At 40.9% G+C, this 23338-nt stretch overlaps 1 protein-coding gene across 2 annotated transcripts in view; it reads right to left on the reverse strand.

Annotated features, from left to right (window-relative positions):
* The window catches only part of APBA1 (amyloid beta precursor protein binding family A member 1), a 106213-nt gene that overhangs the window by 37832 nt on the left and 45043 nt on the right, over positions 1-23338 (reverse strand). For both annotated transcript variants that reach the window (XM_070742642.1, XM_070742641.1), the window contains exons 2-3: positions 13128-14329; positions 1013-1114 (exon numbers count right to left, since the gene is read on the reverse strand). In XM_070742642.1, the coding sequence (XP_070598743.1) occupies positions 1013-1114; positions 13128-14288 (1263 nt within the window). In that variant the 5' untranslated portion in view covers positions 14289-14329. The remainder of the gene's footprint in view (positions 1-1012; positions 1115-13127; positions 14330-23338) is intronic.

Genomic DNA, 23338 nt, shown 5'->3' on the forward strand with positions numbered 1-23338 from the left:
TTTGCAAAAAGGAGTTTAGTAGTCTTGGTTAATATGAAACAAACATAATGAGAAATGTACACAATATATGTGCATACATCTATTATTAATACCGTAGCATCGTTGTTTCAAATGCTCAGTTATTGTGTTTGATTATATTTGGATTTTCATCTTTTTTTGGTCAGTTAGAAATCTTTTCTGCTTCTAGGGTCCATATTTTGTAGCAGTATTCAAACATATAAGCAGATGAAGCAGACATGACTTAATGAATCTGGTTACAGCTGCTAATTTTGTGCTTTCTCATACCTAGTACACAAGAATTCATCCAAAGAATCAAAATCTCTGCTGCCTTTAAAGAACAAGGAAGGGGACTTACTTTTATTTGTTGTTTGGAGCAAATGTCTAACCTACCCTATCACAAACAAATATTATAAACATCACAAAGAAAGGCATTTTTTGTCTATACATATAAAACCTGAGAAAAGAAAAGCAACGGCTATGTTTTACCAATATACTACAAATTATGTAACTTTGTCAGTATATAACAAAGCCACATTGCTTTATAGCAGGACTCTCCAACCTTGGCAACTTTAAGATTTGTGGACTTTAACAGAGTTGAAGACCACAAGTCTTAGAGTTGCCAAGGTTGGAGAGCCCTGATTTATAGGAAGTAGAGTTATATGAAAATATGATTTCTACTTCTTCTTTATGGAAGATGCCACCCGGAGTCCTTTGGGACTTAGATGACATATAAATTTAATAAGAATAAATAAATAAGATATTTTAAAAGAAAATAAATAAATCTAACACCCCTTCAGCATTATTTAGTAACCTATTTTTATAAACCTTTCTGCTCATTGACAAACATGGAATTTATTGGCACTGCAGGTAGTGCTGAAATCTTTAAATGTTTAAGGAAGAGGAATACATATACAAAATAGCAATTTTTCCAGTTTGTGTAATGCAAAACATAAAATTAAACTTAGAAAACATTTCTAATCAATGCACTGCTTTTAAGAATATTTCACTTTACCTCCTTATTGGTGGGGGTTTCTGCTGTACCACAGACATCTTGATGATGTTGTGTACTTGACGATTCAGCACCTTGAGGTGAAGATGGATCAGGAGATGGAGACTACAGGATATACAAGGAAATAAAATTCTGAGCAAGTAACATACAACATTTTACTATTTTGGTCTCAAGATTCAAAACTGGATTGAGGGTTCCCCAAAAATAGTAAACTCGGTTAATTTAACTGAATTCCCACAGCACTACCTTCAGGTTTATATTTACTCATAAAGAAATAAAACTGAGAGCCACAAACTGCAATACTGAACTTGAGAAGTATTTCAAATTGAAAGTAAAAAACGTGCTTCAAAAATGCTTCTTAAAAGATAACTGCATCTTCTCTCCAGAAATGGGAGAAAAAGGATGCACGGTGGCCCTACCCAGCTGCAATGCAACTCCCCCAAAGCCATATTTGTTTTAAGCAGTCATGATAGATGACAAGTGAAAGCCCAAAATACTCCAAAGTATTCATTCCTCCCAATCCATATGGTTTCTACCTTGATGATTTCCAAAAACTATTGAAAACCTGGATTATTTTCCAGGTCTAGGGAAAGGAGGATATAAGACTTGGTTTTCTTTGGTTTTCTTTTCCTGATGACGACCCCTTTATTGCTTTATTTTATTGTTCTAGCTTTTTAAAAAATAATATAAAGGGTTGTTCAGAATTATTGGGTCAGACATTCTTTAAATCCATGTAAATAAGTAAATAAATAATGTTTTATCTTCAAAACCTGTATTATTTATCAATTTCGGATTGAGTTCTAGCAATATTTACCCATGATAGTTCTGGAAATCAACAGGCTTGTAAAGTTAACATAAACAACCTACCCCTTTATTCTTGCTTCGTTCATCATATAGAGGTCCAAATGGTGGCCAATTCATTTTGAGACACATTTGAGAGTAAGGAGGCATCTCTCATCTTCTTTCTGCTCATCTTCCCTGCTCCTTCATACATGTTTTTTCTTACATGCTACACGTTTATATACCAAAAGAATTTAGGTGTCTGAATGTAATCGTGTTGCTGATACTAAATTGCCAAGATCAGATCCATATACGAAATACAGGCAATTTGCTCTGACCACATCAGACTAATACAACAGTGCCTCTGTTGAAAATTGTTGTTCTCTTGCAAGACCTTGTGCTATGATTAATATATTTCCACTCAACAAAAAATACCAGCACAAATATACACACACAAATACTTACAATATGCAATTCCTGTTTTATAAGTTATCATACATAAATTATCATATCATACATTAGGCAGAACAAAGTATATAATCTATATACTTTATTTATTTATGACAAATTAACAAACTTATTTTTACTGTAATGCAATCTTACTAACAATTTGTAATTACGTTAATAAAATCATTTCAATGAATATTATCTGTACCTACAATGCAGGGCTAAACCTTAATTAAATCAGTAGAATTTAATCCCAAGCAAACATGCATAGCGCAGCAGCATCTATCACTATTTATTCTATTTCTATAATTTACCTACCATGTTCCTAAGATACTCAGTGTCGAACATCCAGAAATTCTCCATTTTGATGTTGCTGTTCAACAAGAAAATAATCCACTAGCAGATGGCAGCAAATTGTTTTTTCCAGTGGTATTATACGCTCAAGACTTGAAAATGAAACCAGTAATAGGAGATGTTGCTGTGCTACCTATGTAGATTAACCTTCTCTGTTATTTAATAGCCGTAAGAAGGTTATTCTACTATAGCAAATAGCTATAAAAGGCTCTCAGTTGTCTATTCTTTTTATTTTATTGCTTTTCAGGAGCCTCTTTCTATCAGAATTTAATCCTACTAATGGCTTCAAAATAATAGCAATACAGTAGCAAATACTATTATCAACATGTGAAATAGAAAAAGCATTTAGATTATTTAGTTTATTTTAAATTGATTCATTATGAGTCATCAGATGATTGTCAAAGCAACCAGATAGAACATTTTCTCCATGGTTCTTTTAAAAACCAATGATACATTTGGAAATTTTTCTACTGATCATTGTGAGAAATGCAGAATTAAATACATACCAGCATAAATGAAATTGTTGTTTTAAATACTCATTTTAATTATTCAATATTCAATATTCCTTTCAAATACATGATTTAAACATCTTTTGTACGCATGCAAAAGAAACAAATTCAACAGCATGGCTAATCTAGTTGTTTATAATAAAAAATTGAAAGAATAAGAGCTTCTGAATGTGAGACACATCATTTTGTGATACTGAATCAAAAATCAATCAGACCAGGAAAGAGAAGAAAGAAGTGGGGGGAAAATGATATGAAAATAGAATAAATGTAAGGAAGAGAAAAACTGCTATATGTATTCCCTACTTCAGTGTTTCCCAACCTTGGCAACTTGCAGGTATCTGGACTTCAACTCCCAGAATTCCCCAGCCAGCATTCGCTGGGTGGGGAATTCTGGGAGTTGAAGTCCAAATATCTTCAAGTTGCCAAGGTTGGGAAACACTGCCCTACTTAACAACGGTAATTGTAATCAGAAGTTCAACATTATATGACCATGTCACTTAGCAATGATGGATCTCACTACTATTGAAAAAGAGGCCATTAAGCCATTAAATCATATGACCACAACTTCCAAGTTCCTAAAGACTTCACCATTGACTTTGCTCATGGGAAGTCAACAGAGAAAGTCACAGCTGTGACTGTGCGACCACAAGACATTGCAAAGTTTAGAAATCCAGACTGATTGCCAAGTGCCCAGATTGCAATCACATGACAGTGGGTGCGCTGTCATGGATGAAACTTTGAGAGCCAGTTGTAAATACCACTTGTGCCATCACAAGTTCAAATAGTCCCTGAATGAGTGCACTCATTGTAATGTTATTTTCGAAAATCTAACAGTGATGAGTGTGTGGTGTGTCTGTGTGTGTGTGTGTGAATGAGAGAGAGAGAGAGAGACTGTATGACTTTATCATATTAACACAAATATCTGCAAATACAATTTGAATACAGTATAACATATGTGCTCTGCAAAGAATTTATCCAAACTTTGTAGAAAAGTGTAACTATGTAATAAAGACTGTAACATATTCTACACTAGGACTCCTGCCCCTGAACAGTAGACAACTTCTAGCATCTAAAGCAGTGGTTCTCAACCTTGGGGTCGGGACCCCTTTGGGGGTCAAACAACCATTTCACAGGGGTCAACTAAGACCATGAGAAAAGACAAATTTCCCATGGTGTTAGCAACTAAAGCTTTTATTCTGGCATCTCGGAACATATTTTTACAATCCAACAATCAGGCATTTAAAGGGGGGGGGTCCCTCTGACCTCTTGCCAATCAGCTTAAAGATCTGTTGGAAGAATTGGCGCTAAACTTATAGTTGGGGGTCACCACAAGATGAGGAACTCTATTAAGGGGTCGCGGCATTCGAATGAGAACCACTGCCTTAGTACAATTCTCATGTTGTGGTGACCTCCAACCAAAAGTCTAATGCTAATTGTCCCAACAGAGCTTTAAGCTGATTGGCAGAAAGGTCAGAGGGACACCCCCACTGTAAACACTTGGTTGGTCAGATTGTAAAAATATGCTCCAAGGCACCAAAATAGAAGCTTTAGTTCCTAACACCATGGGAAATTTGTCTTTTCCCAGGGTCTTAGGTGACTCCTGTGAAATGGTCGTTTGACCCCCCAAAGGGGTCCTGACCCTGAGGTTGAGAACCACTAATCTAAAGGTTGAAGAATGACGTATACACACACACATACACAACCCAAGACTCATGACATGTAACGAAGTATTAAATACTCTTGAAAAAGGAAATTTTGTCTATTTAAAAACCTAAATTAAAAAAAGCCAGTGTTGTGACACAATTATATTATTGTCTCCTTATGACCGCTATTATTTTCAAACCAAAATGTTTGTTTATTTCTTTTTTGTATTATTTGTAATTGAAGCTGAATTAAGTTTGCAAAATAAAAGAAACTGAAGTAAGAGGCAGAGACAATTAATAAATTAACCAAGGTCTATTACAGCATTGAAAAAAGTGTGCTATTTTGGCATGCGGGTCTTCATTGTATAATTTTGGGCATTAGCACTAAATAAAATGCCCTCCCATCAGCTTTCTGAAGTGCAACTTCAAAACCATTCTTTTAAGCAAATGCGGAATTACTTTTTCACATCCATATTGTTGGTCACAATCCTTTAGCCTCTTCTTCCATCACCTGAAACCTACTCAATTATTCAGTGCAACCTTCTCTATTGCCTTTATTAATAATAGATTGTCCTTGCTGTAGGAAAAAACAACAACCCAGAAGCTTTACAAAATAACTGTAGCATCGGATTCAGAACTAAGTTAAAAATAGAATGAGCATTACCTCAACAAAGAGGTGAAGATACACATTGTTTTTTTCAAAAAATGTTAAAACTCCAGTTCATCAAATATGGTTTGATTGCCTATGTGTATAATTTTTAAAACTGTGTGAAAACAAATTGGTGGGCTGTCTGAAGCTTGCAAACCAAATAAAGGCTTTCACGAACTGTTCTTCAACAGGGCTGAGAGCTATTCACTGTACAAAGTTATTGCTCTGTTAGTCCCAAAAGAGAGGGCGCACAAACTCAGGAAGGGATGCCTTTATTCGATAAACATATAACTGCACAAAATGCAACGTCTTCAGTGGAAATGACTTTAAAATAATATGTACATTGGTTTCTAAACTAATGGTTTCTAAACAGTGGTAACGGCAATGGTTACTAAATGAAACTTAGAAACATAGAAGTCTGACGGCAGAAAAAGACCTCATGGTCCATCTAGTCTGCCCTTATACTATTTTCTGTATTTTATCTTAGGATGGATATATGTTTATCCCAGGCATGTTTAAATTCAGTTACTGTGGATTTATCTTGCCTCTGATCAGAAAAATAGTGAGGGTCCAATATGCCATTATCACAGACAATCTGTAATTTTACAAATGTTCTAGCCACTTCTTCTGGAAGAACAGAATCTGGAATTAATTCAGAAGTCTGAAATACCCAATCTGTGGTCACCAGGGAGCCCAATAATTCATTCCTTGAGAGATGCACAAAGACCTTATCTTCCCTTCTGGTGTTCAAAATTATATTGGTTTTTAACTGGGTGACCTACATGCAATAAAGTGCTAAATCTTCAGCACTATTTTTATTTTTTTAAATATAAGACTTTGGGGTCTTAAATATATTCTTAGGAAGGAAAAATACAGGATGCATTCGTTTTGTCTGCATTTTCTTAGGAAGCTTGCTTTTGCTTGCGTACTGTGAGTACATTTTGCTTGTTTGTTAATTATATTTTAGTATGCGGGCATACAGAATGAGTGTTTTGCCTAGCGACATATGTACTGTTAGTACAGGAGTACATGTGTTAGGGATTACCAATGTAAACTGCATATTGTAACCTGTACTGAAAGAGTTAATGTGCACTCAAAGAGTTAACTTGTACTTGAAGAGTTAATATTCAAGGCTGTTTCGTCACTTCCTCATTGAAGCTATAAAAGCTCATTATTTTGCTTGGTCATTTCCTTTACTTTACTTTTGCCTGAGACGGGGGAGTTGTTTTTCTAAGCTCCGTGCTTGTATTAGCTTTGTGCTTTTATTGTATTTTAGCTTCGTGCGTTATCTATATTGTGTTTAAGCTTCATGCTTATATAAGCTTTGTGCTTTTATCTATATTGTGTTTTGCTTTGTGCTAATCTTGTAATTGCTCAGTGCGTATTATTCTGTATTTGCTTCGTGCTTATTCTGGATTGTTTACATTTTGTTTATATGTAAATAATACTTATTTAACTAAGTCTGTGTCTTGGCTTTATCACACATCCACGCTCTGTTAAAATTCTCTGCTCGGTATTGTCGAAGGTTTCATAGCATAGCTCAGTGATTTTCAACCTTTTTTGAGCCGCGGCACATTTTTTACATGTACAAAATTCTGGGGCACACCACCAACCAAAATGACACAAATCTAACAAATAAATAAATAAATAAATAAATACATACATACCCCCCTCATATATACAATCCCATGTAACATCCCCTTATAAATACCTGTACAGTCAATCATCAATCATCCCTCCTGAAATTTATACCACTGTCTCATTTCTGGGTACTTCTCCTGTCTTTCCCCCTTTTCTCTCTCATGTTTCTCATTTCTCTCTCTTCCTCCCTTTTTCCCTCATTCCTTCTCTCCCTCCCTTTCTCTCTCTTTCCTTTCTCTCATTCCCTTTCTCTCTATCCTTTCTATCTCTCACTTGTTCTTTCTCTCCCTCCCTTTCTGTCTCTTTCCTTTCTCTCATTCCCTCTTTGTCTCCTGGGGCTGACTGCGCCTGCCCTCCACCCCCCACCGCGGAGGGAAAGCATTTGGCATCGGCACCGCCAACCCCCCCTCCACGAGCAGCAAAAGCCTCAGCGACGGAGCCGAAAGGCAAACGGCGCGATCCGTCACTTAGGCTTTTGCTGCTCCTGGAGGGGGGGAGGATTTTCTCCTCCCCACCCCCCCGGCAGCCAAACGTCGCTGAGGCTTTGGGCATTGGCCCCTTCCCCTCCATGAGCAGCAAAAGCCTCAGCGACGGAGCCAAAAGGCAAACGGTGTGCCCTGTCGCTGAAGCTCTTGCTGCTCGTAGAGGGGTGGCGCTGATGCTCCCTCTCGCCGCCCCCATCTTCGCGCGACCGCCTGGGGCCGCTGCAGCCGGCACGCTCCCACTCCCACCGCCAGTGCCCTCCCGCCGGGCCCAAAGGACACTTGCTGCCGACGCCAGGAAACTCCAGCTGGGCGGGGCGCTGCCGGTGCCTCCGAGCTCCCACTCGCAGCTGTCCCCCGGCTCCTGCCTGATGCCACGGTTTCTGGCGCTCTCCTGCTGGGCCCCAAAGAAGGAAGGCAGGAAAAAGGAGGCGCGAAGAATCAAGCTCTCCTTTTCCCCGCCTTCCTTCTTTGGGGCCCAGCAGGAGAGCGCCAGAAACCGCAGCAACGGGCAGGAACCGGGGGACAGCTGCGAGTGGGAGCTCGGAGGCACCGGCAGCGCCCCACCCAGCTGGAGCTTCCCTAGGAGCTTGGCGGCACACCTGACTGTGTCTCGCGGCACACTAGTGTGCCGCGGCACACCGGTTGGGAAACGCTGGCATAGCTAACTGAGACAAGCCAACACATACATACAAACAACGTAGTTTTTCGTCTATCAAAAGGATATTGCATACTTTGTGGGAGCAAGCAAATACTAGTATGTAATATTGCATTTGGAGCTAGAATCTCATTTTTGACTTGCACATTGATTTCTTGATGCAAGCTACATCTCTCTGGGCCTAATTGGTACATCTTTCAAACAGTGGTCTAAAACATAAGGTGTATCAGCACCGACTTGTATTCCAAAATATTTTATAACATCTCGCAAATAATCATAGCAGATGAATAGACAAATTAATGCATTCCATTTACGAAAGAAATGGTGCCTAGAGTACCACTGGAGAAAGATAAAGAGCAAATCTGAGCAAGTCTGAGTAAAAGACCATATTTGGGCTTCCACTGTAGCAATAAGGGAGAAAAACAACGCTAATTCTGCATGACATCTCTGTTTAGGATGATCCACTCCCTATTGGGGTTCTTGGGCCACAGGATTATCTCCAATACTGTGGTGAGGAATGTTTAGGGTATCTGATAGGAAAAGTCATTCAGATTAGTTTGGAATTAGACTCTAATAGGCAAATCCTAATAAGTTGCCCAAGGAAGAATCTTGGGAAGTTATCTGGACTGATTCTTAATTCTTATGCCCAAGAAATTGCTCTTGCCTGTTAGTCCAACCCTCTGTTTCCTAGATCCTGGATGTCCTGGGTTATTAAAACAATCCGTGAGATGACCATAGAATGGCTTCATCTGATAATTCGAGCCTCTTTAAGAGAGATGGTGGTCCCACCAGCCTTGAAGGAGGTAGCAGTAAATCCCTTCTTCAAGAAGTCATAACCAAATAATTGTTGAAGAATGATGTCTGTTGGAAAATTAACAGCCAGTTTCAAATTTTCCTTTTCTGATGGAGACTGTGGAAAACATAGTTGAATGATAGCTACAAAGGATCTTGGAAGATCTTGAATTGGTATCTGGAGTGCTTTCGATCTGGCACCAGGTCAAGGTACAGTGCAAAGATAACACTAGTCATGCTTGCTGATGACTCTTCAGGATGGGAGTGGTGCTTCCATCCTAGGGCTCCTTGGTAGTTCAGTAGCTTTCAATACTTCAACCACATTATCCATCTGGGCTGGCTATGGGAATTAGGAGCTCAAGGCACAGTACTCCAGTGGTTCGCCTCCTTCTGTAATGGTCATTTCCAGTCAGTATAGACACGGGGGAAGAAATCACATCTGTGGCCCTTCACATGTGGGGTGTCTCAGGGCTTGTCACTTCTCCCCTATCCTGTTCAATATCTACCTGAAAACACTTGATGAGGTCATCTGCCAGTTTGAGGTACAGCATCATCACTATGCTGATGGTATCCAACTTTACATCTCCATCCTGAATGATACAGGTGAAGCTGTCAATGCACTGATTCAGTATTGTTAGCACTCAATTCAGTTTTGTTAGACTCAATGTTAAATGCTGGAAATGCATAGAGTTTATATATTGACTACCCAAAGGGGAGCACATAACTGGTTGGGTTTGGCAATATATAAACAAACTATCAATGTATGTTTAAATGAAATTATAACACTATAGCTTTAAGAGTTAGTGTTGTAGTTAGCTATAAGAGGGAGCCAGAAGCGTCTCTCTCTCTCTCCCCCCCCCCCCTGATTATTCTCTGCTATTACTGTTATGTTCTCAGGGACTACTTTGAGCTAAATGCTGGTTTATGTATTTGTAAGCTGAACAAGTAAGATATAGTATTGTATATGTAATGGCTGGTTTAACTGTGTATGATTAGGTTTGTTCTTGACTGATATTTGGCAAAGTAAAATAATAGTTATACACTTGATATATCTGTTGTAAGTGCTTCATGTCCACTTCAGGTCATGTCAGATTCTGAGGATGATGAGCCAGGCCTCTCTGGATACCCTGGGCCAGGGGGGTTGCCAGCTGATGTAGAGAGTGAGGGAGAAAGTGACCTGAGTGAACTCGAGTAACCACTAGAGGGGGCTGATATGACAATGGGGGAGTGGTCCCAGTCAGAAGATGAGGAAGACATTGGAAGGGATAGTCAGTGGATAGATCCTCGCTATAGGAGATTGTTGAGAAGAGGAATTGAATAGCAAAAGGTATTAGCTTACAGCCTAAGCCAGTATAAAGGCAAAGGATTTTGGGTAATTGGGTGTGGGGTTTCAACGCCGTTCATGGAAGAGGTTGTAGAGCAGGGGTGTGCTTGAACAAGGCTTCAAAACCATGATTTCTGCCTCAATAAAAGACATTATCTGCTGGAGGATTTTTCCTTGGGTGAGCTGATTTATATGCTTAAATGATAAATGGACTTGTTATCTAATGAATTCCAATTAGGCCGAGTTTGGCGCCTTTCCCAGACTCTATTTATGCTTAATTGTGGAGAGAGAAAAAATTCCCCTTTCCTTTCCGTTCAAAATCTGCTTGTCACTGTGTGTGCTTTTCTCAATAAAGAGTTTGGTTTTACCCTGAAAATAAGGGCTTTTGAGTTGGTGGGTTCGCTCCGAGGGCAATATCTGGTTTGTCTTACTGAACCATTACTCATATCTCTGAGCTACCAGCTGGATATCTGCTAGGCCTCCACGTTTCCTCTGTGCATCCTTGGTAACTCAAGGGTCACTCTGCTCACTCCTTAACAAGTATCTACAGGCTGTCTGGATGGGGGAGAACAGAGTTTGGCTCAATCCTAACAAAGCTGCAACTGTTTGGACCTCCTGTTTTGGGGATGTCATCATCTTTGATTTTGGATGAGGCTAAACTTCCACAGCCAAGACGGATGTGCAGTTTTGGTGTTCCTTCGGGATTCGCAGCTACTGCTCAAAGAGCAGGTGACAGTTCTTGTCTTTGCACACTTTCCTTGATCAGGAGGCCCTTCAGACTGTCATGGTCATCTTATGGTTAGATTGCAATACAACCTAATTGTGGCTGCTCTTGAAAACCACCCAGAAGTTGCAACTCGTTCAAAATGCAGTGACATGGACAGTAATAGAAACATAGAAACATAGAAGTCTGACGCAGAAAAAGACCTCATGGTCCATCTAGTCTGCCCTTGTACTATTTTATGTATTTTATCTTAGGATGGATATATGTTTATCCCAGGCATGTTTAAATTCAGTTACTGTGGATTTATCTACCACGTCTGCTGGAAGTTTGTTCCAAGGATCTACTACTCTTTCAGTAAAATAATATTTTCTCATGTTGCTTTTGATCTTTCCCCCAACTAACTTCAGATTGTGTCCCCTTGTAATGGGTGTCTCTCAATGTGCCTATATTTCACCACTGCTATGCAAATTGTATTAGTTATCGGTTGGCTTCTGAGTGTAATTCAAGGTCTGATTATTACGTACAAATCTTGGTATGGGATAGGATCTGTATGTATGAGATTGCTTGTTTCCAACTGTTTCTGCCTGTCCAGTATTATTATTATTATTATTATACAATATGTCCAGTACAGTGATACCTCATCTTACAAACGCCTCGTCATACAAACTTTTCGAGATACAAACCTGGGGTTTAAGATTTTTTTGCCTCTTCTTACAAACTATTTTCACCTTACAAACTCACCACCGCCGCTGGGATGCCCCGCCTCTGGACTTCAGTTGCCAGCGAAGCACCCGTTTTTGCGCTGCTAGGATTCCCCTGAGGCTCCTCTCCATGGGAAACCCCACCTCCGGACTTCCATTGCCAGAGAAGCACTTGTTTTTGCGATGCTGGGATTCCCCTGCTGGGATTCCCCTGCAGCATCGCAAAAACACAGAAGTCCAGAGGTGGGGTTTCCTATGGAGGGGAACCTCAGGGGTATCCCAGCGGCGCAAAAACGGGCGCTTCGGCTGGCAAAAGGGGTGAGTTTTGGGCTTGCACACATTAATCGCTTTTCTATTGATTCCTATGGGAAACATTGTTTCAGCTTACAAACTTTTCACCTTAAGAACCTCGTCCCGGAACCAATTAAGTTTGTAAGCCAAGGTATCACTGTATATTGTAAAATGCCTCTTGTTGTTCTTCTTATATATTAAATTGTAAGTCATTGGTGTTTTCTGAGTTTGGTTATTTTCTTGCATATGTTTCATTACCAAACTAGATAATATCATCACTGAAATGTCTGCAAGAAATCAACCAAGCTCAGAGAGCCCCAAAGATCCCACAGTTCAACCCTGAGCTATAAATATTCTCTACTAGCCGTGTATTACATTATTTTAGTCTGAGCTGTCTGCTTGATTCAATGTTTTTACCTGTTTTCATATTTTTCCTTGCTTGATGCGATGCCCAGAAGTCACTGGAGTTGGGCAGCCAATAAATTAAAATAAACAAACTAATAAATTCTACCAAAATCTATTATGTGCACCTTTCTGGAATTAAATTTGCATAGAAATTTTAAAAACCTGGCATTTTAGCATGCCAAACATAAAAATACCATAATGGGGCATTGGAGATGCTGCACTGAAAGCAAGAAAATTTTGGGGAAAAAATAAATATTGAACTATGAGACAATGTTATGTGGATTATGGCAGGGAAACATCTGCTCTATGGATGATTTAAAAAGTCACATATTTCAAAAGGGCTAACAATAGCTTAGCGTGACATTCTGTTTCTGCACAGCCAATACACTATTGATGACAAAAACAAATTCATAAGCACAACTATTTAGAATTCTTGTCAAGAAAGTTGATGTTTTATGCAAACCATCTTAATTTTTCCCCCTCCTTTTTGTTTGATATACAGCAAGGATCAAAAGGTAGTCAAGAGGAAGTTCATATTTTAATAATTATAATTTTAAAGCACATTTTTAAAAAGAGCATTCAGCTTTATTGTGGGTAATACGTTTTGCAAAGCAGATTAAAAACCTACACCCAACCTGCCAAAGATATAAAGTGATAATCTAATGAAAATTCTGACACGTTTGCTTTCAAAGTGCAATTCAAAAGTTGGCATACTCACATCTCCCTCTAGTGGTCTTTGATCTTCGCCATCCCTGGTCGGGCTGATGTCCTGTCTCATCACCCAGATGGGTTCTTTTGGTTCATCGGGAGTATATGGAGAACGAATAGTCCTTGTTTTCACTTCCTCAATAGCTTCCTTAATGTCTTTAATTGCCAGTGATATGGCATCCCTTTTTTCCTTGCTATACCTTTGCACTGATTCGCCTGCATTTCCAGGTCTAGCGTTGGTCGAAACCTGATTGTTGGTTTCATGGCGCATGTTAGCGGGAATGTTCATGTCCATATTTTGTTCGGCTTCTGGCATTTCTTCAGCAGCTTTGTCCAGGCTCTGAGAACTCATGCTTTGTTTGACTTCAGCCACTATTTGGTCTATGTCTTCCTCTTGTTCATAACTGTCCATGCGAGGATATGGGGCAAATTCCGCCTCCTTTTCAGGACTGTCGGACTCCCCATCGGAGCGCTCGTCATAGTGGTGAAGGCGTGCACCCAAAGCTTCCTTTCGATAGTTGTCAGCTTCTTCCCTCTCTTGCTCGTACAGTCTAAGACCTTCCCGCACGTCAAGGTCAGGCGTGTCACCTATCTCTTCATACACATGTTCCTGCAGCCCGTAATCAGCATAGGGCTCCGCGTACTGCTCATCTTCCCCGCGATGGAAGAGCCTGTGAGTGTACACGTAACCAGAATACGCTGCATTCATGGCTTCCTCGTGCTCAATGGAATGAAAGTGCAAGTGGTTGGGAAGAGTTCGGTTATGAATGGTTTCGGCGTGCTCTGCCTCTGCATTTTCAGTGTACTCTTCAGCTTCAGGTCGGTACTGCACCGCGTAGGCGCTCTCATCCTCATTCTCGAGGACTCTGTCACCTTCATAGCTGTCTTCTGCTATGGCTATCACATCTCCTTCAGCAGTGTCAGTGTGATAATGGAAGCCGCTTTCAGTGCTGGCTGATCGTGTTAGTGTGCTTTCCTCTTCTTGCCTAGAAGGTCGTTCATGGCTGCCATTGGCACATCTTGCGTAATGAGTGGCATACTGTTGCTGCTCTTCCTCTACTTCAGAATGTTCTAGGTCTGCCTCTACAGATTCATTCACTTCTCTGTTTCCTAGTTCATCACTGACCTCTCCTTCAGGTGGTCCTTCAAAATGGTTCATGGCAGGTTCCATTAGTTATTTCACCTATTCTACTGACATTTTGTGGGTTGAGGCTGTAAAGAAGTTACAAAAAGAACACTTTATTACATATAAAAAGTAGACAATTAGTTCACATTTCCACTTTCGCCAAAAATTAAAAAAAGTTAAAGTCTCATAAATAAGAATTTTCCACAACTGGAATGTCAAAAAAGAATAGTTACTATAAGGAGAAATCACTAACAACAATTGAGAGAATGAATTGACTAGGAAGACTAAGTGTCCAACAGAACAGAATAGGCTGATTGATTAGACAGACAGCATGAGAAATATCAAGAAATTATTGGAAATGGGAAAGAGGATACAAAACAACTACATGGGGGTGGGGGGGGGAGAGAATATAAAATGTGCGCAGGCGAAATATTTGTTTGTATATGATTGTAGCCATTTAGATATACAGTGATACCTTGTCTTACAAACGCCTCGTCATACAAACTTTTCGAGATACAAACCCAGGGTTTAAGATTTTTTTGCCTCTTCTTCCAAACTATTTTCACCTTACAGACCCAAGCCGCTGCCACTGGGATGCCCCGCCTCCAAACTTCTGTTGCCAGCAAAGGGCCTGTTTTTGCACTGCTGGGATTCCCCTGAGGCTCCCCTCCATGGGAAACACCACTTCTGGACTTCCGTGTTTTTGCGATGCTGCAGGGGAATCCCAGCAGCTCAAAAATGGGCCCTTCGCTGCCAACGGAAGTCCGGAGGTGGGGTTTTGAGGACTTCCGTGTTTTTGCGATGCTGCAATTTTGCTGAGGCTCCCCTCGCTGGGAAACCCCACCTCCGGACTTCCGTTGCCAGTGAAGCACCCTTTTTTGCGCTGCTGGGATTCCCCCGCATCACAAAAACACGGAAGTTCGAATGTGGGGTTTCCCATGTAGGGGAGCCTCATGTAGGGGTTTCCCATGTAGGGGAGCCTCATGTAGGGGTTTCCCATGTAGGGGAGCCAGCAGTGCAAAAACGGGCGTTTTGGCTGGCAAAAGGGGTGAGTTTTGGGCTTCCACGCATTAATCGCTTTTCCATTGATTCCTATGGGAAACATTGTTTCATCTTACAAACTTTTCACCTTACAAATCTTGTCGGGGAACCAATTAAGATCGTAAGACGAGGTATCACTCTACTTGCCAAAGACCACATTTCAAAAAAAGGCAGGGATAGAAAGAAAATGAATCAATATTACTGATTAAAATAAATTGCTTGTTAAATAAAGTAATCTATTCATAAAATTACTGTACCTCTATGTACCAATAATTCTCTTTTACAAACATAGGTCATTTTTTCCAACAGAACATACAAGAGGAAACATATTTCCCTCCCAGGAGAGTCAGAAAATAAAAATAAAAATATCAGAATGCAGATAAGCCATGAGAAGGGAAGGGAAAGGAAAGGGAGCAATATAAAACTGGACGGAGATGAAGCAAGGGAAAGAGGTATCTAAACAGAAAAGGGAAAGAGAGAGAAATCCTACTTAGTCATTAAAAAAAGGTTAAAAATCAGCAGGCAAGCAACCCCTGCCAAGTGATAGCAAAACTTCAAAGACACCATTTTTATCCATGCTTTTCAGTCTAACCTTTACCTGCCACTATTCCTTTATTTTTAACAGTATCCTATTCTTGCCAGCTGAATGTAAAATGATCTGCTCATCCGATTCACAGTAAAGATTGGTAGGGAATCAGGAAAAGACATTTTATTTAAGGACTTGCAGACAGGTATTATGAAAAGTAGCAGAAAAATATTTTATATTGCAAAGCAAAATGGACGTTTTATAAATAAGGACAGCTCTGGAGCCTGAACTACTATCAAACCATGCACTAAAATAATATAAATTGTAGTCCTGGACTATTGCAATTTCAAAAAAAATAAGTGTTTCCAAATAACTTTAAAATTTGTCACATCAATAAATATTTAACACATAGAACTAACACAAATCCACAAATCTCCTGAATTTAACAATGAGTGGCATAAATAACATGTTACTCTTTCCACTAAGCCTACTGACTGCAATGCTGGAGAGACAATTTCATTACTACTCATTACTGGAATTGCTTGCACACGTTGTTTTAAGGCTTTATTGCCAAATCAAGAGATGGTAATTAGCCATAACTCTAAGCAGTGGCCAGGACAATTAAAGATAACTAAATTTAATTAAGCAAAAGGATCCCATCCCCACAGTCTTCCTCTCCCCCTCCTCCTCTGCACTTTCAACTTTCATAGAGAGATTTATTTATTTGTTTGATTTATATGTTGCTCAACTCCTGGAGGATTCTAGATAGATTCAGCTTTCTAGATGGATTCAAAATGGAGACTAGCAGCTATAGAAGGAGCCTGATAAGCTCACACCCACCATTCATTTTCTGGGAACTTCACACCTTTTAAATTTAATTTAATTTTTATTTATTTTATTTATTTGTCAAACAAGTGTAGTATTATAATACAGTAGTACCTCTAGATACGAGTTTAATTCATTCCAGAACGGAGCTCGTATGTGAAACAACTCGTATCTGGAACAAATGGCTTTAGACTTTGTTTTTCCCCTCCGAGATAACCAGAAGCAAGGATTCTTGTGCCACCTAGTGGATGCTCGGCTCGTATCCCGAATTAGAGCTCGGGTCTCGAAAAGAAATTTCGCTCCCCTGGTGGCTCGTAACTTGGAATACTCGCATGTGGAGCAGCTCGTATCTAGAGGTACTACTGTACATATTAACATAACATAAGTAGAACGTAGTCATAGAAAGGATAATAAGACAGCAGGACAGGGACATTAGGCACAAAAGTGCATTTATGCACGCCCCTTACAGACCTCTTAGAAAAGGGGAGAGGTCAATTGTAGATAATGTAAGGTTGAAGATTTTGGGGTTGGGGAAAGCAACAACAGAGTCAGGTAATGTGTTCCAGGCGGTGACCACTCTATTGCTGAAATCGTATTTTCTGCAGTCAAGTTTGGAGCGATTTACATTCAATTTATATCTATTACGTGCTCTTGTGTTGCTGTTGTTAAAGGTGAAATAGTCACTGACAGGGAGCACATTATGTTGTATGATTTTATGAACAACAGTTAAATCAGTTCGGAGACAATGTAGTTAATAATAATAATAATAATAATAATAATAATAATAATAATAATAATTTATTGGATTTGTATGCCGCCCCTCTCCGTAGACTCGGGGCGGCTAACAACAATGATAAAAACAGCATGTGACAATCCAGTAATAAAACAACTAAAAACCCTTATTATAAAACCAAACATACACACAGACATACCATGCATAACTTGTAATGGCCTAGGGGGAAGGAATATCTCAACTCCCCCATGCTTAGTGGTATAAATGAGTCTTGAATATTTTATGAAAGACAGGGAGGGTGGGGGCAATTCTAATCTCCGGGGGGAGTTGGTTCCAGAGGGCCGGGGCCGCCACAGAGAAGGCTCTTCCCCTGGGGCCCGCCAAACGACATTGTTTAGTCGATGGGACCCGGAGAAGGCCAACTCTGTGGGACTTTATCGTTCGCTGGGATTCGTGCGGTAGCAGGCGGTTCTGGAGGTTGCAAATTTTCTAGAATAGAATAGAATTGTATTGGTCAAGTGTGATTGGACACACAATGAATTTGTCTTGGTGCATATGCTCTTAGGGTATATAAAAGAAAAAGATACTGTACATTTGTCAAGAATCATGTGGTACAACACTTAACGATTGTCATACAGGTAGTATTTAAAGTCTGGAGGAGTAGGGTAATTTGTTACGTGAGGAGCAGTGAAGGACTCTTTTTGTGAAGTATTTCTGGACTCCTTCAATTGTATTAATGTCTGATATGCAGTGTGGATTCCACACAGGTGAGCTGTATTACTAGAATAGGTCTGACGAATGTTTTGTATGCTCTGGTTAATAAATCAGTGTTTCTAGAGAAGAAGCTACCCTGTTTCCCCGATAGTAAGACACCCCCGATTGTAAGACGTATCGGGGGTTTCAGGGGGGTCGGCTAATATAAGCCGTACCCCGAAAGTAAGACATATGTCTTACTTTCGGGGAAACACAGGGGTATTGCCGCCTCCCTCTCATCTAGCTGCGCGCCGCCTCCTGCCCACGTCCGCACCGTCCCCCTCTCCATACGTCACCGCGTCTGCCACCTCCCTCTGATCTTAATGAGCACCGCCTCCTGCCCACTTCCGCGCCGCCCCCCTCTCTATACGTCACCGCGCCGTCCCCCTCTCCATACGTCACCGCGCCGTCCCCTGCACTTGTCACTGCCGCCTCCTGCTTAAAATACGGTAATGCACACAGTATTAATCATACATCAGTAAAACATACACACTGGCATACTGGGGTATCATCTGCTCTTTTGTGGTGAATACAATACTGTTCAGGTTGTTAATAAATGTTAATTTTATGGTTAAAACAAAAAATTTGACAATTTTTTCCCCAATATAAGACATACCCCGAAAGTAAGACATAGTGGGGCTTTTGGGGATAAAAAGAAAGTAAGACACTGTCTTACTTTCGGGGAAACACGGTACGTAAGGTTAGGTTTACAATTCTTAATGCTTTTTTGGCAATGCTGTTACAGTGGGCTCTGGGTCATTGGAAATGAGTACTCCAAGGTCTTTGACTGAGTGAGGGTCCTCTGTGAGTTCAGTTTTACCAAGTATGTATTTAGTATTCAGATTCTTTTTACCAATGGGTAGGCCGGAGCATTTGTTGGTAGAGGTTTGAAGTTGCCAGTTGTTAGACCATTCAGCTACATGGTCAAGGTCCTTTTGAAGGGTAGAAGTATTGCCAGAGGTATTAAATAGTTTAACATCATCAACAAAGAGAACACAATTGCTTGTGATATTGTCACAGAGATAGTTTATGTAGAGTATAAAGAGAGTAGGTCCTAAAACACTGCCTTGTGGGACGCCACTGTTAACTGGAGCAGGATTAGATATGGCGTTACCTATTTTGACCACTTGTTGTCTGGTGGGATCCAATCATGCAGAGGTCCAGCGATGCCATAGGATTTTAGTTTCAGAAGAAGTTTGTCATGAACTACTAAGTCAAAGGCTTTGCAAAAGTCTATATAGATTGCATCTATTGATCTACCCTGATCAAGTTGGGTAGTCCATATGTTTTTACAGTGTAAGAGTTGCAGATTGCAGGATAATTTTTTCCTGAAGCCGAATTGTTTGTTGGAAAGTAGGTTATTGGTTTCAAGTAAAGTAAAAAGAAAGTAGGTTATTGGTTTCACCTTTAAAGAGATGGAATGGCCCTTGGGACCCACATCGCACAGATATTGTCATCAGAGGGGTTCAAGCTATCTCAGAGGCAGGCTATTCATTCCAAGGGAGGGACAATTAATGAAGCAGGAGAATTAACCCTACCAGGACTATAATCGACAAAGACTTAGTAGACAAAAGCATGTGCAAGAGGCAGTTGAAGATAATTCCCATCTAAAGTGCTGCAGCTACAGCAATTCTTGTGACGAGTTAAAACTATTAGCCTGATGTCCTCTTAGGATATAAGACGTTTTTCCTCAAATAAGAGTTTCAACATTACCTTCCAGTTAAGCTATGTATAGAAGAGAATAGGACGTTACGATCACAGCCTGACATGCTTCAACTGTTAATTCATGTATGCTAGCAGGTTTAAAGATGAAGTGTTCCCTCCAATCTTTTAGTAAAACAAAGTGTAAGGGAAAGCCAACAAAACAAAATGCTCTAATATGTGAATGAGGCATGATCTCTTCTTCCTTCATCAGCAATTTTATTCTGATCCCATAAACATGCACACTCAAGGAATATTGCGTGAAAAAGCAATCAGGAAAACTAGCTGAATTTATGTTGTAACAAAGCAGGCACTAGATTTTTTCAGCCATTCTTACTTGAAAGAATAATCAATTAAGGCTAACCATGGCAAGACGCAAATTTAAAAAGCCAAGATAAAAATTGTTTATCTTGCTCCTGCTACATATAGGCTGGATTTGGATCACACAAATGACCATACAAGCTACCATTTTGTCCACATCTTAAAAAGCAAGCAGCATTTTTTTTCTTTTTTTATTGGGTTTTGAATGTTGTGTCTTAGAATTTAGTTTCAGATAAAAACCAGTCTAGACGGGATTAGGTTTTTATCTAAGTAATAATTGGGAAACAGTAATTGGACGGGAGAGGGGGGAGAACTTTTAATCTTAATATTGGTATTAAGGAAGGTTAATCTGATTTTTTTCGCTCTTTTGATCAGGATTGGTAGGTGGAGGAGTAGTAGTTGGGAATTAAAACCTTTTTTTATAATTGCCAGAAAGCTTGATCAAGATGAACCTCTGTTATTAAGAAAGCTATCTCAAAACTGAGCCAGCAGATAATAAGATTGTATAGATGAATCAAATTATTCATGGTGTAAGGCAGTAAATCACCCCAATTTGGGTAAAAGTGGGAGGGAGGGTGGGAGAGAGGAGGGGGAGAGAGACAGAGAGAAAGAGAGAGAGAGATTCCTACATTGCCTGCACAGCCTTTCACAAGGAAAGCACATAATCAGAAGATTTACGTTTATTTATTATTTAAAGATAGCAACAAGAAGTCAGGGGAAGTCTCTACAAAACAGAATCTTGTGGAAAACCAGCAAATACAGAACCAGCCTGATCGCAGCAGTGAAGCTGACAATATTGTTGCTGTAATGAAAAAACAGAAGTCCCCTGAAGCTCCTTCAAAGTGTGCATTTTGCAGTAGTTTCTTCCTACTAGATTCAATTTGACAGGTTGAAGTTGGCATGTGGTAAATCCATGAAAGGCTTTATAGATTTTTTTTTTAAAACCATAACCAGATTGAATCCAGAAACCAACTGGCAACCAATGTAATGCAGAGGTAGCTGCATGTTGAACCAACTAAAGTTTCCAAATGTTCTTTAAGGTCAAATGCAAATAGAGTGCATTGCAGTAGCCTAGATGGGTGAAGCTAAGGGTGTGAGTAACTTGCTAGCAACAGAAGTATCAGCTGAAGTTGGGCACGAACCTCTTTGGCAATGGCTTCTGACCTGTTCATCTAGAACAGGGATGTCAAACTCACACACTGACCACCCCACCCCCATTGAGCGAAGGGAGAAAAATTGTGATATGTCATGTGACAATGTAACATTGCGAGTTTTGACACCCGCGATCTAGAGTAGGGGTAGGCAAAGTTAACTCTTCTATGACTTGTGGACTTCAACTCCCAGGATTCCTGAGCCAATCATGCTAGCTCAGGAATTCTGGGAGTTGAAGTCCGCATGTCACAGAAGAGCCAACTTTGCCTACCCCTGATTCTAGACAAATTCCAATTATTCATTCCTTATTTTATAGGAACCAAACGCAGATTTGCCCAGGAAGAAGATATCTAGATAAAGATGTAGTATGATTGTTTGCAGCTATGATCATCTCTACACAGGTTTGGACTCATTCCTAATAGGCTGATTACAATGAAAGATGAACATGGCAATGAAGCCAGAATGCAAAGAGATTCTTCTCATCCTATAGCAGTCATGGCAAACCTTTTTTGGCTCAGGTGCCAAAAGGGTGTTTGTGCGCGCGTGTCCAAACCCATGCCATCCCCCATGCATGTGCACTGTTAGTACAGGAGTACATGTGTGTTAGGGATTGCCATTGTAAACTGCATATTGTAAACTGTACCAAACGTGTACTTAAAAGGTTAATGTGCACTTAAAGGGTTAACTTGTACTTGAAGAGTTAATCTTCAAGGCTGTTCCGTCACTTCCTCATTGAAGCTATAAAAGCTCATTATTTTGCTAGGTCATTTCCTTTACTTTTGCTTGAGACGGGGCAGTTGTATAAGCTTTGTGCTTTTATCTATATTGTATTTTAGCTTCGTGCTTGTTATCTATATTGTATTTTGCTTTGTGCTCTAATCTTGTAATTGCTCAGTGCGTATTATTCTGCATTTGTGCTTATTCTGGATTGTTTATATTTTGTTTATATGTAAATAATACTTATTTAACTAAGTCTGTGTCTTGGCTTTATCACACATCCACGCTCTGTTAAAATTCTCTGCTCGGTATTGTCGAAGGTTTCATACCCTAGCTCAGTGTTTTTCAACCGGTGTGCCGCGGCACACTAGTGTGCTGCGAGACATGGTCAGGTGTGCCGCGAGGCGGCTGGCCCCCCCGCTATTGCCCCCCGCCGCCCCCAGCCGCCGCTATTGACACCCTCCCGCGGGAAGCCGGCAAAGGTTGCTTTGAAAGTCGGCCCCCTCGCGCCCATGGCTTCTCGTCGCTTCCCCGAAAGCTGCGCGTGTGCGCGCGTGCACCCCAAAATACCCCCGCGTGCACCCTTTTTCACGGCCGTGCGCTCCTCATCCCCCTGCCAGCCCGCGGGGGGGCGGGGAGGCGGGGAGGCGCCGGCAGCAGAAGGGAAGGGAGCCGCGGCCGCCCCTGCCTCCCCACGGTGCCTCCAGCCCCCTCGGCCCTTCAGCGCTGCCCCCCCGCCCGCCCCCTCTCCTCCTCCGCTGTCTCCTGCCTTTCGGCGTGGCTCCTCCTGCACCCGGAACGCACGCCCTGCCCGTCTCACCTTTGCCGAGAGCACTTTCGTCCCGGGCTCTCAGCAAGGGGGTTGCAGGAGAGACGGGGCAGGCGTTCTCTCAGCGGAGGCCAGCGAAGGTGATATTCAATGTCGGGGGCGCGCGGGCGGTTGCGCGCGCTCCCTACCCCCCTGCTAGCCGCTCGGAATATTCAAAATAAGAAAAACCTTCACCGGTGAAGGCTTTTCTTATTTTGAATATTCCGAGCGGCTAGCAGGGGGGTAGGGAGCACGCGCAACCGCCCGCGCGCCCCCGCCCGCGCGCCCCCGACATTGAATATCACCTTCGCCAGCCTCCGCTGAGAAGAACGGAGAGAGAACGAGAGTGAGTGAGAGCAACAGACAGCAAGATAGAGAGAAAGTGAGAAAGAGAGAGAGAGAGAAAGGGGGGAGAGAAAGAGATAGCAAGAGAGAGAACAAGAGAGAGAAAGAGTGTGAGAAAGAAAACAAGAGAGTGTGAGAAAGAAAACAAGAGAGAGAGAGAGAGAAAGCAAGAG

Source organism: Erythrolamprus reginae, chromosome 2 (genome assembly GCF_031021105.1).
Source record: "Erythrolamprus reginae isolate rEryReg1 chromosome 2, rEryReg1.hap1, whole genome shotgun sequence".
Taxonomy (NCBI): Eukaryota; Metazoa; Chordata; class Lepidosauria; order Squamata; family Dipsadidae; genus Erythrolamprus; species Erythrolamprus reginae.